The sequence below is a fragment of the Megascapheus bottae genome, chromosome 17, assembly GCF_031878675.1.
Source record: "Megascapheus bottae isolate mThoBot1 chromosome 17, mThoBot2.hap1, whole genome shotgun sequence".
Classification (NCBI taxonomy): domain Eukaryota; kingdom Metazoa; phylum Chordata; class Mammalia; order Rodentia; family Geomyidae; genus Megascapheus; species Megascapheus bottae.
Window position 1 is genome coordinate 40,746,799 of NC_143525.1, and position 16,427 is coordinate 40,763,225.

General features: G+C 39.3%; 1 protein-coding gene across 1 annotated transcript in view; it reads left to right on the top strand.

Annotated features, from left to right (window-relative positions):
- Positions 1 to 542: 542 nt before the first annotated feature.
- Ankfn1 (ankyrin repeat and fibronectin type III domain containing 1) overlaps positions 543 to 16,427 on the top strand; it is a 158,344-nt gene continuing 142,459 nt past the window's right edge. Inside the window, exons 1-2 of the mRNA XM_090351739.1 lie at positions 543 to 679; positions 11,793 to 11,994. Coding sequence (XP_090207865.1) covers positions 11,809 to 11,994 — 186 coding nt within the window. The 5' untranslated portion in view covers positions 543 to 679; positions 11,793 to 11,808. The remainder of the gene's footprint in view (positions 680 to 11,792; positions 11,995 to 16,427) is intronic.

A 16,427-nucleotide genomic window follows, 5' to 3' on the forward strand; every position in this document is an offset into this window, starting at 1 on the left:
GGTGGCTGTCACTCTTGCTGGGAACATGTAAGGGACAGCTTAGTTTCCTTAGGAAAAGGGAAATGTGGCTTCTACCTGTGGGATTCTGGTCCTAGGCAGCTGTGGGGGTCAAAGAAGGGGATGTCTAGTCCCAGAAGAGCTGTAGTCATACACTGCTAAATAAGCTCTTGGACACCCAGTGATAATTTTTCCCCTGCTACTGATACATTGCAAAACTGTGTTGACCCTTTCCTTACCCATGAGTGACAGTTCCAATTCAGTATTATTTTCCCTGCATGCTATTCCAAATGGTCCCCACAAATACAGTAAGCTAAACACACACTGAAGTCATGACATCCTTTTATTACAAATGCAAGCTTGAGAAATTAAGCCCTCCAAGGGCTGCAGTGCCAAAAATATACCTAAATACTGAGACAAACCACTTCCTTCTCTCTTCTTCTCTCTGTGTATCATCTGCTCCTCTGTTTTGCATGTAGGATAACTTAGAGTTCATGGAATTCAGCTTGTCTATAGTGATCCTGTTCGTATTTTATTTTTTGCACAGAATAGGAAGGAGGCTTGCTTGCTTCGCACAGAGGCTGAGCTACAGAAGAAAGCAGAGCCAATGTGATTTATTGAATGAAAGGACAGGGCAATTACCAACAACTTATTTCTCTGTTGCCCCGAAAAACCTAAACTGGTAAGTCAGATTTATTATCCTCTTTTCTTTATGTGAATGTGGGAATTTCTTAGTCTCTGATGATGTTTTTAACGTGTTTTGTGTTGCTGCAGTTTAAATGATACAAAAAAATCTGTATCTTCCAAAGTTAGCTGCAGGCAGTCCGTGAAGAAGGCAACCACACACACACAACAGTGGTCTGCAATAGCAAATACACATCTTTGTGCAGCCACAAGGAGGTGGATATAGAAGCCCCATTTGTGATAAGTGGGCATTCTCTTTGTAGTATGCTTAGTTATATTACCATTAACTATGATTATTTTTGTTGCATAAAATCAATTTCAGTGAGGTTCCAAAATGCCTATAAGACTCATTGGATCAGGTAAAGATAAATTCCATCAGGCTAAAAATCCTGAATATAAATCCAGGATACTGCTAGCTTCAGACTAAGCAGCAAAGTACAATGTCAGCACTCTGTCCATCCTGTGTGAGCATGTCACTTTGATGGTAATAGTGAGGGACTGACACCGGAGTACAGTGGACACACCTTCGAACTCTTGCTTTATCCATTGCCATTTTTCCATTTATGTTCCTAAATCTTTTCTTTAGTCCATAAAGATGGATGGCTGGAAAGATGCATTGGTTCCAAATTGGGCTGTTAAAAATATCCTACTCATTACCACCTGTGTTGGGTTGTGGCCTGGTTAGGCTACAGACAGGACTAATGGAAAATCAAGGATGAGCTTGTTTCTGTGGTAAGATTCCAAAGATCCCTATATTCATTTCCTAATAAGATATAAGCTGACCTCTACAGAGGAAGAAAAGGCAGAGAGAAAAACATTGCACTTCCTACACTTTCTCAGCCAGTCTCCTTAGTCTTATTTGTCTGGCTACTTCAAGGCTTTATGGCAGTATTAATCTATCTCTGATGAATTCAGAGTCAACATAAATGTGATCGAGTATAATGTCTTTGATGCACTCTGTCTGCTGTATATCACTGCCTTTCAGATGAAGTTGGGGGCCTTAGTTACTGACAAAGATGGATGATGTTAGAACAGTGAACAGCATGATTCTCTAAATAAAAACCAAAGTCAGGAAATCTGAGGGATGGGTGAAGTTTTGCCTAGTAGAAAGAATCCCCAGACCACTCAATCACAGAGAAGGAGCATTCCCTCAAGTGATTTGGCTATTTTACAACTAAAGATGTTACATCAAGAAGGAGACAGAATTGTCTACTGGTTAGATAACAGGTGAGATGTCAGTATGGTATGGCAGTTTTGCTGGTTCTCAGACTAAGTTCATGTCTTTGGAAATTTCCTGGATCTCCATCCCTTCATTCCGTCCATTCCTTCATTTTTTCAAAGATATGCTAAGCTCAGTTAATATATTCATGAAACATAAGCTCTTTGTTAGAGGTGGACTCAGTAACTAGTCATTGTCCATGCATTCTAGTACAAGAACTATGCAACAGAAGCCCACAAACTAGAGTTATATGGAGACATGGGACTATGTGCTCTGTCCCTCATCTAAGGGATATGAAACACTCAGAAGAATAGTCACACCGTGTGTGATTCAAAGCCAGCCAAGGAAGGAAAGTCTATAAGACTCTTATCTCCAGTTAATCACCAAAAAGCCAGAAGTGGGACTGCTTCTCAAATAGTAGAGTTCTAACACAAAAGCTCAGTCAGGGACAGCAATTCAAGCTTTGACTTTAAATCCCAAGATATTCTCTTATTCATTCTCTCTCTCTTTCTCTCTCTCTCCTCTCTCCTCTCTCTCTCTCTCTCTCTCTCTCTCTCTCTCTCTCTCTCTCTCTCTCTCTCTCTCTCTCTCTCTCTCTCTCTCTCACACACACACACACACACACACAGGGCTGCCTTTTAGAAAATATACTGATTCTTAGAAAGAATAACAACTTACACAACTGATACACTGTCACAAGTGAGTTCATTAAATTTATTTTACCTCAAGGACATCCCAAAGGATATTTATGCTTATGTATTTATATCTGTCATGGTTGCTTGATTATGATTATTGCATTATATTAACTATGCTGCTTTCTCTTCTAATATCTAATTCTAAGAATTTCTTTTATAATTATTCCACTCTTGGACAGAAAAGTAAGCAGCATTTAGGGCCAGCTATTGCCTTCTTTCTATAGAATCCTTGGATTAGACAGCGTTTTTTAAAGCCCTTGAGAGTCCCATGTGAACACCAAACTCATACTTCTCAAACTCATGGGTCATCCTACATCCCCTTTATTCAAAACAAAATCAGTGGTAGAGGGGCCAGGAGTTTGGCCTAGTGGTTAAAGTGCTTGCCTAGCATGCATGAAGACCCGGGTTCGATTCCTTGGTACCTGATATATAGAAAAAAAAGCTGGAAGTGGTGCTGAGGCTCAAGTGGTAGAGCTCTAGCCTTGAGAAAGTCCAAGGCCAGTGCTCAGGCCCTGAGCTCAAGCCCAGGACTGGCAAAAAAAAAATCAGTGGTAGAATCATCATCTACCTAGTTGATCAATAAGTCTCATAGAATTTATTCTTAGGTTTGCTAATCTTTTCTATGCAATACCCATGTTTGGTCCATTTTACTCCTTTTTCATTTAAACCTGTTCAGACTATTCTATCCATTCCTATTGCCACAAGCCGTAGTTGACATAACCTAGTTCTCATAAGGTTTTTGCAAGTGATTCATAATTGGTTATTCCTTGCTATTCACTATGCCCATACACTTTCAAATACTCCTCTATTTTCTTCTGGAGGAATTCTGTAGAACTTCGAATGTAAGCTTTGTAAAATATGTATTTTTACTTGTAATCGGCACATAATTATTATACATATTTCAGGGGTACATTGTGGTATTTCAGTATAGGACTACAATGTACAATCTATATCCATCACTTAAATATCTGATGGTCCCTTACTATGTGTAAGTTAAAAGTTTATTCTCCTGTCACCCACAAGGTCAACTGTTCATTCTTTTGTGCTACTTCTATGTCTTAGACATTTGGGAAGGAGTATTTAGAGGTTAAAAACTCAGAAATAGACTAATATCACCTGCATTTGAAACCAAGATTTGCCCTTTAATACCTCCTTTTCTTATTACACAAAATGAAGGCAATAAAAAGCTGGTATAAAGAAGTTGATACCTGTAAAAGAACTGCAATGGTCTAGCTGCTGAAGTCCCCTCAAAAATCCATATACTGAGATCCCAACCCTCAGGTTGATGGTATAAGGACATGAGGCTCTTGGCAAATGACAGGATCAGGATTGCAGAGCCATCCTGCCTAAGGATTAGTACTTTTTGTAAAAGAGACCCAGAGAGCTAGCTAGCCTCTTGTGCCACCTGAGGCCACATCAAGAACACTTTATGAACCAGAAAGTAGCTCTTACCAGACACTGAATCTGTATGCATCTTGGTCTTACCTTTCTCGGACTTATAATACTCAGTTCATGCTTGTTGTAACTATCAGAGTAGACTAAGAAAGACATTATTCCATTATTCTAAATAACTATCATTATTGCTTTTATGATTTCACATATCACACTATACTGTGACTAGATATTTGTATGAATGTCATTTTCACCTTTAAGCTCCTTGGGGATAGGTAGAATAAATGACTCATTTTAATTTTCCTGGGAATTTCCCAAGTTTAGCACTGCAAACTTTTGTATTCTTGGTGACTCCTAGATACTAGGAAAACTGAGACAGCTAGTAACTGAGTGAGATCCTATCACTGGTGAATTACAGCATCTATCCCAGAATACATAGGTTACAAAGTATATCACCCATAAGAAACTATGTTCAACTATGGAATCTATCAACTTTCCACCTTCTCTCTCATGAACATATATGCTTTAAGCATTAAAAAATAGTTCTCTTCTTAACATAGAGTCATAATTGATCCTTCAAAATATAGCAGTGTAGTGTGTGTGTGTGTGTGTGTGCGTGCACGTGCGTGCATTTGGGCATGCACGTATGTGCATGTGTGTGTTATAAATGGTGCAGGTCTGAACTAGAGTCTTGAACTGGAAGACTGCTTCTACTTTGCTATATGTCCTCATTGTAACAGAAATGGCCATCTTAGCCATCAAAGGCATGCGTGCCATGTTAACATTGGGTAGAAACTGGAAAGAATCAAGCTTTCTTTTCTGTCTAGTGACAGGAAGGTTGAAGTTTAAAGGTATCCTAGTTTATATCACAATACTGCCCCAGTCAGAAACATGGCTTTCACAGAATATATCTGCCTTCCCCCCTGTCAAGTGTGGCTAGAACCCCTACTTTAATTTTTTTCCAGTCTTCGGGCTTGAATTCAGGGCCTGTGCACTGTCCTTGGGCTTTTCTAGCAGTTACCACTTGAGCCACAGTACCACTTCCAGCTTTTTTTTTTTTCCTATGTATGTGGTACCAAGAAATTGAACCCGGGTTTTGTGCATGTGAGACAAGCACTCTAGGCCAAACTCCTGGCCCAGAACCCCTACTTTTGATACACTGTGCATCTTACATCTAAATTGGCTCAGATCTTTTTTCACAGTACAAATACACTAAGAAATTCCTACAATCATAATCAAATGAAACATGATCTATGGAAGTACCAGAATTCATACTGACAAGGACCAACAAAAACTGTCTTCAGAATCAAAATCTGAAAAAAAACTGACCAGCAGTCACAGGATACTTTAGAAATGTGCCACGTGCTGTTGGCCTATTCCTATAATCCTTTTCAAGAGGCAGAGATCTGAAGATCTTGGTTCAAAGCCAGCCTGGGCAGGAAAGTCCATGAAAGTCTAATCTCCAATTAACCATCAAAAATCAGGAAGCAGAGCCATGGTTCACATGGATGGGCATTAACCTTGAACAAAAAGCTGAGGGACAGCACCAGGCCTGAGTTCAAGCCCAGGACAGACAAGCACACAAAGAGAAAGAGAAATGAAGGAGGGAGGGAAGGAAGGAGGGAGGGAGGGAACAAGCAACAGTGCAGTTGTTGAGAGCTTTAGATGTTTGAGCCTTTGAAGTCAGAGTTGAAATTTTGTTCTTCAGTGGCCCTGCGTCTCAAGGGGTAGGGCAGTAGCCTTGAGCTAAAGAGCTCAAGGACAGTGTCCAAGCCCAGGGTTTAAATACCATGAGTGCCAGAAGAAGAAGAAGGATGAGGAGGATGAGGAGGAGGAGGAGGAGGAGGAGGAGGAGGAGGAGGAGGAGGAGGAGGAGGAGGAGGAGGAGGAAGAAGAAATTGTACAAATTTTGTTGTCCATTTGCTGGTCATAAGGTCTTGAAAAATCACGTAGGGCCGGGAGTTTGGCCTAGTGGTAGAGTTCTTGCCTAGCATGCACAGGTTTGATTCCTCAATACCACATACATATAAAAAAGCCAGAAATAGTGTTTTGGCTCAAGTGGTAGAACTCTAGCCTTGAGAAAGCCCAAGGACAGTGCTCAGGCCCTGAGTTCAAGCCCGAAGACTGGAAAAGAAAAACAATGTTATATAGCCCCTCCAGGCATTATTTCCTTATTTTAAAAAATGAAGCTATAATAATGATACTTACATCTTTAGTTATTGTATTTATTTTAGCCTTAAAAACCAAATTTTAATTATATGTATTGAAAGACAACCATGGAGCATTAATGGTAAAGGAAAGAGTCAAATGAGTGAAGGATTGAGGAGAAACAAATGAAGAAGTGTATGTGAAGTTTTTTCCTGGTTAACTTAATGATCCATTGATAATTGAACAGATTTTTTTAGATGTCTAAATCAACAAGCCCCCATCTTGCAGAATGGCTATGTGTGTATGGGGAAGGGAGAAGTGTTACAACACTTTCAACAGAACAGGTGACAACTCCGTTGTAGTCTTTCTGCAGGCACAGAGCCTCAAAGTCAGACAGAGACAAGGTATTAAGATCATCTCAGTTGTTACCATGTTCACTGAACTAGACATCCCTATAGTCTAAATTTCCAGGAAGATTTAGAGTTTTGGGAGTCAGTACTGGGGTTTGACCTCAAGAGCCTGGTGCTTCCTAATCAAACACCACCACTATGCCAAACTCCCCACCTATTTCAGACCTTTTCAAAGCCCTCTATGAAGACCTCCTCTCCAAAACTTTTGAACAATCTTAAATAACTATTAAATATTGTTGAGATTTGTTCTGAACAAAAATCTAGCAAAAATAAAACAAAAACAAATAAAAAAGCCATTTGCTTTGGATAGGCTCCAAGTTAGATAAAAATAAAGATGACTTTCCATTTCCTTACGAATGAACAATGTCATTCTTTCTCACGGCAACATAGAATTCCATTTTGTCTAAGTACCACATCTTCTTGATCCAATCATCTACTGAGGGTCATCTGGGTTGGTTCCATATCTTAGCTATGGTAAACAATGCTGCAATGAACATCATTGTGCTAGTGGCTTTAGCATGTCCTTATTTCTGGACATTTGGGTAAATGCCAAGGAGTGAGACTAAATGAAATGAACTCCAGGATATGGAAATAAGAGCTTTATCTTATGTATTGTTGTTCTTAATATACTATATATTATTTCTCTTCTCTTTTTTGCCCTTATGTTTAATCCTCATGTTGCTACTATATCTGACTTTGTTACCTGATATATTATATATACATTTATTTGTTTGTTTAAAATAGGGAAGGGAAGGGGGGAAACAAGATGATTGGGAGGGGGTTTTGGGGAGAGAAATGGGGACAAAAACATGAGAAGGGTTATCAATGTACAAGAAGTAATGTTCCTACTATCTGACAAATGTAATTGTAACCCCTCTATACATTAACCTGACAATAAAAAATATATTAAAAATGAAGAAAACTGCAAACTGACTCTCCAGGGAATAGGCAAATAGATCAAATAATGGTAGTTCTATCAAAATGGAATTGTGAAGAATTATAAACCCCATAAGCCTCTCCCTTATTTAATAGCTACTCTTTTTGCCTTGAATGTGGATTTCTGATTTTTTTCAAGTCTACCTCAGAGCTGGGAAAGAAGGGAACAGAGTGAAATAAAATGCCACAAAACTTCATGTTTTTACTGAGTTCAGTGCTTTTTCTTAAATAAACATTTTTCTGGGCAGCTACACTACTTTGTCTAATTTCCATGAGTCTGATTAAGTTAATTTTAACAGCATTTTCTAGTGTTCTCTTTGTTTTTAAGAAGCAAAGGAATTTTGAAGGTCCTTTCTTTGCTTTTCCCACTAATGACCCATCCTTTTATTTTTCATCTTTTTGTAAAATATTTATTTAGGTGTATCATTTGAAAACATAGTTTGTGTGTGTGTGTGTGTGTGTGTGTGTGTGTGTGTGTGTGTGTGTGTGTGTGTGTGTGTGTATCTGGTGCTTGATCTCCAGGCTTGGGTACTGTCCCTAAGCTTTTTTATTCAAGGCTAGCACTCTACTACTACTTGGGCCACAGCTTTACTTCCCCCCTTTTCATGGCAATTGGAGTGCCTGGTCTGGCTTAGAATCATGACCATGACCATGATCCTTAGATCTCAGCCACCTGAGTAGCTAGAATTACAGGCTACAGGAGCAAGCCACCAATATCCAGCTTGTAAACAACATTTTTAAAGTTCCAATTGGAGCTCCTTTGTCTTTTATTAAGAAAAGTAAATTTTCAAATATATTATATTCAGAGATGTATTCAATCTTAGCTGTACTCATGTATTTTATATTTGTTATTTTTACATTTTTAATTTTTTAATTATTTGGATTTATCTTTAGTTCAACCCTCTCTCTGCTAGTCTAAAGTCTTCTCATTTCTATTTTGCAATAAGATATGGCAAAGATATATACCAAAATATCTAAAACTCAAATGTTTTCAGTAAAATGCAAATTAATTCATACAATAAATACAAAAAATTAGATTCCAAGATAACATTTAAAGCAAATAATAAAACCAAATCATAACAATATACTTGTCTCTGGTTTGTGAAGAAGACTCAACATAGAATAACATAGAACTTGTCATTTGTTGGTTGGCTCTCTACAAATGTCCTATTTATAGATGATTAAGTAAACTCAGAGGACTTAAGAAAGGTTCCCCAAGTCACAGATGTTGCAGGTAATAATATCAAACCTGGATCCACCAAATTCCAGACCCAATATTACCATGATTCTCAAATACAAATGGATAAAATATTAAAAGCACAGTTATATGGGGGAGGCATTTATAGTTATAAGAATAGATGACACTGGGGCCAGAGCATAGCCTAGTTGTAGAGTGCTCTCACTTAGCATGCATGAAGCCCTAGGTTCCATTCTGCAGTACCACATATTCAGAAAAAGCCAGAAATGGCACTGTGGCTCAAGTGGCAGAGCACTAGCCTTAAGCAAAAAGTGTCCAAGGACAGTGCCCAGGCCCTGAGTTCAAGCCCCAGGTCTGGCCAAAAAAAGGAACAAAATTTTAAATTCTTTCATAAAGAAAAAAATCATCATAGTAGATGAAAGCTAGAAAAGTAAAAACCTGCTAAAGAATCCCCTAGAAGATGGAGACAGATGGGAGAGTATAAGAAGGAAATCACGGAATCAGAGAAAGTCAACCTATTTTGACAGAAGGGAGCAGATGGGAGATGAGCAAAGACAAAGGAGGCCATGTGGGTAGGTGTCATCAGTTAGAAGGCAAGTAACTGGAATTTGATCAAGTGTCAAGAACTTATTTACTAGACTCCTAGGCACTGGAGGAGATACAAAAGAATGTCGAGTTATTTGGGGAACAATAATGATATAGACAAGACAGATGGCTTGAACTTGGGCATTAATGCTAAAAGAAAAGGCTACAGACAGAAGGCAGAAAGAAAGAGGTTAAAGCAATCCCCATGTGAATCAGCTTGCATATGAATCTGAAACTTCTATGGGCATGAAAAGAAATACATTAGAGAAAACCCTGTAGCTGCTACAGAATCAAAGGTAAAGAATTCACAGATGGAGGGGAAAAGATAACTAAATGCTTATTCTTTGCATTGTTTTGCCTTGATAAAAATTGAAAGATTACTAAAAAAGAAACTCATGAAAACACACCCACAGATGCATTCCTGGCACAGGCAATGCTTCCCATCATTCTTCCAACTCTAAACACATCCACTTAGCAAAGGCTGATTAGGGTTAGAATGGTTAGATCTGACTATCTAAAAAGGAACAAGGAAGTATTTTTCTTTTATAGAAGTTGCAAGTAAAACTCACAACATGTCTTGGGACATTTAACTATGTAATGAAGAAGGATCTCCATTTGTTGAAGTGATAGTAAATCAAAGCCCAAGTGGGCATGGAATCTAGTTGAGACACATTACAAAGTAACTTTGCAGGTATTCAACTACTGTATTACAAGTAGCAACTCTCATATGTACATTTATCTATTCTAGAGTACTGAATACCTTCTACAAGAAAAACCATTGACTACTATGAGTCTTCCTACAGTTAGACTCTTTGCATGCATTATTGCATCAAATTTTCACAATATATTGATGCTATGATTATCCCCATTTTATAAAGAACAAAAGTGAAACTGGTTAAGTAACTTTGCAAAGATACACAATCAGTAAGCGAAAAAGTAGAAATGGGTATTCAATTTCTTTTCCCTTTATCCTATTTCTTTATCCTATTTCTTTTACCGTGAGGCAGACAAACTTTAGGCACTAGGGATATATAAGGGTTTGAAAGTCTTTACTCTAGACAACAATATAAACTAACTAAATGAAAGTAAAACAGCTATAATATAATAAGGTATTTGTTCCAAAGGCATGTGCCTCTGTGAGAGACTAAAGAAATAAATAAATTTACCTGAGGACATCAGAAACTCTTTAAGCATGGACTTTAAAGATCAATAATCATTCCTAAAGTAATGGAACCAGACATAGAACTTTAGAACATATAGAGTAATACATGCAAAAAGAGATGAGAAAAACTTTGAACTATTTAGTTATAAACTGAAGTGAGGACAACGGAAACACAACATGTCGAAGTCCAGAAAATGATGAGATAAGCATTTGTCTATGAAGCTAAAGAATTTAGGTTTGTACCTTATAGAAATAAAAGTCATTAAAATTCATTCAGTGAAGAGTTTGACCAATAAAAGAGGTTCCACATCATTTTATGTCATAGTCTATAAGGTTGTAAAAACCCAAGAATTAGAACTGACCTAAAGGACAAAGTTACATAGTAACAACAGCATTCATTATAAATGGAAAACTATTTCACTCCTTTCAAAGTATGATGGTGGTAGGAAGGCAGCAGTATGCTCCAAATACTCTGGGTCCAGTGTAGAGAAGAATTTTCTTTGCACATGAGTGCCTAGGCAAGTTATTCTATTCATTCTGTTCATTCAATATACATACAAGTGCCAGACAGCCACAGTTCTGGTAGCGTACATATTTCAATAGCAACATAATGGCAGATGGCTTTTGAAATGGCACTACTGAACTCCTGACTTCAACTGTGGCATGGGTACCTGTTAGAGATTCTAGAAACAGCAGTCAAGAATTACTTGACAATGTCAATCATGACTGCCCTAGAGGCTCCCAACTCAGTATAACCTAAGAAGGTTATCCTATAGGATAACCTAAAGGATGGGCAAAGACATCCTTACAGACACAAATGCCCTAATATTTGCATGCTGAAGTAATTAGCCAAATGAATTCAATTAACTTCAAAATCTGACAATTATCAAGGGAAGGTGAGAAAGGAGGCGTGCAGGGCAAAATCATACTCTCTTATCCACCCAGTAGAGGGCAGCACTAGGAGGAAGTAAGTAAGAAAGTCCCAATTATATACACTCAAGAACAAATGAACACATCCATTAAACAGTAGAAACAAGCCACTTCCATCACAAGGTAAAGGATTTGAGTAAAGGCTAAAGGCTTATTGTGTGTGTGTGTGTGTGTGTGTGTGTGTGTGTGTGTGTGTGTGATGAATGTGTATTAATGGTAAACAGAGGCTGTCACTTCATTTCTGCTATCATGCATTCATAAACAAGCTATTTCTTTTCCCTGGGTTTCCACCCAAAACATGGTGAAGCTGGTACTGATGATTTCAGAGGCGATCTGCAGTGTTAATATTGTATAACGATACCTGATAAACATGATGAAATTCTTTGCAAAGATATAATTCTGTGGTGTAAACTGTATATCCAATTTTCCTTTTTAGGAATTTTTGTGTGAAAATGACACAACAAATGCAGAATTTACATCTTTCTCACTCAAAAAAACACAATGCCCCATCATCCCCCAATGCTGCAAAACGCCTGTACAGGAATCTATCTGAGAAGCTAAAAGGAAGCCATTCTTCATTTGATGAGGTCTATTTTAGAACCAGAACTGATCGGATGAGTCTCAGAAAAACCTCCATGGTAACACAACGTTTTCTATTCTTGTGTCCATTCAATTTATGCAGTTATGTTTTTAGAGTTCTGTGTTTTATATTTGTATAAAGTCTAGCAAGAAATAAACTACATATCTATGATGTTATACAATATTAAAGTAGTTATATGATTTTTTTTACTTTTCTCATTCTTAATTTCTTTTAACATTCCTTTAATTACTAGACAAAGTCAACCAAATTACAGTAGATAGGAAAACTTTATAGAGTTCAGATTAAATAGGCTTGCTGATAGCTTTGGTAATTGAGTTTCACTCAGATGATATTACTATTATTTTCTTCTTTCTAGAGTGCATTCCACATGTTTTTCAAAGCATTCAATTAGAATTTAAGAGAAGAATGTATGTTTATTATATAATGCTGTGGGAGAAAAAACTAAAGAATAAAAATACTACAAAAATGAAAAGATTGCGAGAAAAAGATAAAACATATACAACAAAACCTTAGGTAAATATAGTATCTAAAACTTATCACTACAATCATTTAAATTTCCAAGCAGTCAAAATAAGAAAGGACCACTGCTAAATCATATGGCCTGTATAGATGTCATAGTACATTAGACAATAGGAAATAGCCTGAGGAGAATATTAAAGATGTTCTCATATAGTCATTTTTTGTACTGGCCCTTCATAAATGCTGAGAGCAAAATGTTCCTATGCTCAGTAAGTTTTTTTTTTTTTGCAAGACATAATAGGTCCATTTTTTTTTCAGCTTAAAATAAAAGTGAGTTGTCACCTTATTAGATAGAAGCAAGATAAGGTTTGCGAAAAGAAACAGTGAAGGGGGGAGCGGAAGATGGCGCCGAGACAATAGGGACACTGCCTAGCTCTCTCTCACAAAAAGAGAGAACCAGGGAGTCCCACGAGCCAACTACCTTAAGAAATCCACAACAATGAACTCAAGAAGCAATGGAGAAGGACTCAAATCGGAAAAGAAATCCAGATAACGCTTACATCCAACTTTCTCAAAGAATTCGGAACGCGAGGACCCCTCCCCCACCCCTCACCGCTGGATCCAAGCCGCGAAAAGTGGCGGCGGAGGACACCAGGCCAGCAGCCCGGACCGCTGCAGAAACCAGCATAGGACCGGGCCAGCAAGCCGCAGAAGCAGCAGAACCCAGACATGGAACCAGAACAGCAAGCAGCGGAACCCAGACACGGAACAGAGGCGGCAGAGGAGATCCGAGGGGAGCACCCACAGACGAACACAGAGGCGTGAGTAGCGCAGCGGGTCCCCAAACCCATCGGGAAAGCAGAGCTGGTGCCAAGCAATAGAACTTAACTCAGACCCCTCCACCCCACCCGAGAAAGACCGGCAGGAGCAGGGGGGCAAGGAATTTAGAATCCTGTCCCTTCCCTCAACAGCCCCCTCCCCCAGGCCATTGACTGGTGACTGACAGGCGGGCTGCGCTAAGACCCAGCACCCCACCAAGGGAGGCGGAGGTGTCCCAGCCCCACCCGCCCACCAGGTTCCTCTCCCAGGCCTCTGACTGGAGACTGACAGGTGGGCTATGCTAAGACCCAGCACCCCACCAAGGGAGGCGGAGCTGTCCCAGCTCCCACTCACCCAATAGGTTCTTCTCCCAGGCCACTGGGTCTGGAGAGTGGGGGGCGCTGAGACCCTGCCTTACAACAGCGGGTGGGGTGTGCGGGAAAATAGGAGCCAGCATCTGACCCCTTCAAATCTTGAGCCGGGCATCCTCCAGCTGGGAATCTTGAGCAAGACAGCACCGAGGGGCCCCCCACAGTCAGACTCTCTGACAAAGCAGCAGGGAACTGAAGGTCCAACCAGCAGCCATGCTCGCCTTCTGAGAATCAGAAAGGCACGGCTCCACCCTTGGAGCCCACCGTCCTGCCCCTGGGAACAGAGCGGACACCTGCTGGTCCTTCTGAGAGCCCCTGAAAACTCCCAAACTCCAGACCCTTGGCTGGGCCTGCCCCTAGAAGCAGCACAGGAAAACCAACCATCTTCCCAGCATGCTGAGACTGAAGCTCGCAGATCCATCCCACGGCCCACTGTGAGGCCACTGGTTGGGCTGAGAGCTAGTCGTGCAGCAGCACACAGCCTCTGGAAACAGGCTGAACACATGCAAAAACTGCAAACTCTGACCTAGTCAGCAGAGGAATCAATTTGGCCGAGAACCACAGGTATTAACATATTTCCAGAACCACCGATCCCAATCCAAGTAAAGACCTCTACCTACTGACCACAGAGCGAACTACAACAACAGTTCTCGATGCCGAGGAGAACGCAAAGATGAATTACGACATACATAAATAATCAAAGTCCCACGCAAAGCCCAAAAGGAAACAAGAGCGAAAGGATGAGAGAGATGTCACCATCCCAAGAAATGACACCTGAAGAGACACGAAACATGACCCTATTCAAGGAGATGATTGTGGACATAACTAAAGAGATTAAAACAGAATTCCAAAAACAATTCCAGGAACATAAGCAGGAAATCACCAAAGAGCTCCTCCAATTCAAAAGAGAAATGATTAATACCCTCAGAGCAGACATGAGCAGCTCAGTGTCCACACTTCAAGCAAAAATGGAGGCATTAAGCAGCAGATTGACGGAGATGGAGAATAGAACATCAGAAACGGAAGATAAAACACAAGAGCTGGAACAGAGAATCGCCACCTTGGAAAAATCAGTCAGAATCTACCAGAGAGAGCTCCAGGAACTGGCAGATGCAGCAAAAAAGTCTAATGTTCATATAATAGGGATTGAGGAGGGGGCCGAATTTCAGGACAAAGGTATGCAACCTTTATTCACCAAAATCATAGCAGAGAACTTCCCCAACTTCAAAAGGGAAAATACTCACATTATTGAAGGTTTCAGGACCCCAAACAGGCAAGATCCTAGAAGGAACTCATCTAGACATATCATAGTAAAGACACTAGACCCAAATACCAAGGAATTGATCTTAAATGCTGCAAAAACAAAGAAGGAGCTATATTATAATGGGAAGAAAATTCGAATTACAGCAGATCTCTCCATGCAAACATTAAAGGCAAGAAAAGCTTAGAAAAACATCATTGATGTCCTGAAGACCAACAACTGCCAACCCAGACTGATATATCCAGCAAAACTAGTATTTACATTTGAGGGAGAAACAAGAATATTTCACTCCAAAGAGAAGCTTTATGAATATATGCACACTAAACCAGCGTTACAAAGAATACTAATTAATCAAGAACAAATTGTAGAACATCAAGAACCCCCATCAAGAAGCAAACATCTATAATTCACTAAACACAAAAGGGGAAAAAAGAGAGAGAAAGAAACTTAAAAGTAAAAATAAATAATGACAATGGACACTGACCACTTCTCCATAATCTCCCTAAATGTGAACGGGCTGAACAATCCAATCAAAAGACACAGAGCAGCAGACGGGATTAAAAAACACCACCCATCCATATGTTGCCTCCAAGAGACCCACCGCACTGCCAAAGACAGAAACAAATTCCAAGTGAAAGGATGGAAACGGATTTTCCACCCCGATGCACCATGCAAAAAAGCAGGAGTAGCAATCTTAATCTCTGACAAAATTAACTTCTCAGTAAAATCAGTACATAAAGATAGAGACGGCCATTATATATTAGTAAAGGGTACAATCCATGCCCATAATATTACAGTTATAAACATCTACTCCCCCAACACGGAAGCACCCAAGTAAATCAAACAAACACTTTTAGAATTATAGAACAAGATAGACTCAAACACAATCATAGTGGGAGACCTCAGTACACCACTTTCAACAAATGACAGGTCAACTCAACAAAAATTAAGCAAAGACACCATCGACTTAAATGACACCATAGCCAGCTGGGCTTAACAGATATACACAGAGTCTTCCACCCAACGGTGAAACTTTTTACATTTTTCTCAGCAGCACATGGAACACACTCCAAAATAAATCATATAATAGTTCATACAGAAAACTAAAACAGATAATCCCATGCATTCTATCAGACCACAGTGGAGTCAGACTAATTCTGAACAATGCAGTCAAAGTCAAAAAACATTCAATCACATGGAAACTGAACAACACACTTCTGAATAACCCCTGGGTAACAGATCAGATCAGAAATGAAATAAAAAACTTCCTTGAATGTAATGACAATCAAGAAACATCACAAAGGAACTATGGGATACAGCAAAGGCAGTTCTAAGAGGCAAATTTATCACACTAGGAGTGCATATTAAAAAGATAGAAGAAGAGCACGTAAATAACCTTAAAAAAAAACTGAAACACCTAGAGGAGCAAGAAAAAGTTAATTCTAAAACAACTAGAAGGACAGAAATAACAAAAATAAAATCAGAAATTTCAGAGATTGAAATAAGATCTATTATACAAAAAATTGGTAAATCAGGGCCGGGAGTTTTGCCTAGTGGTTA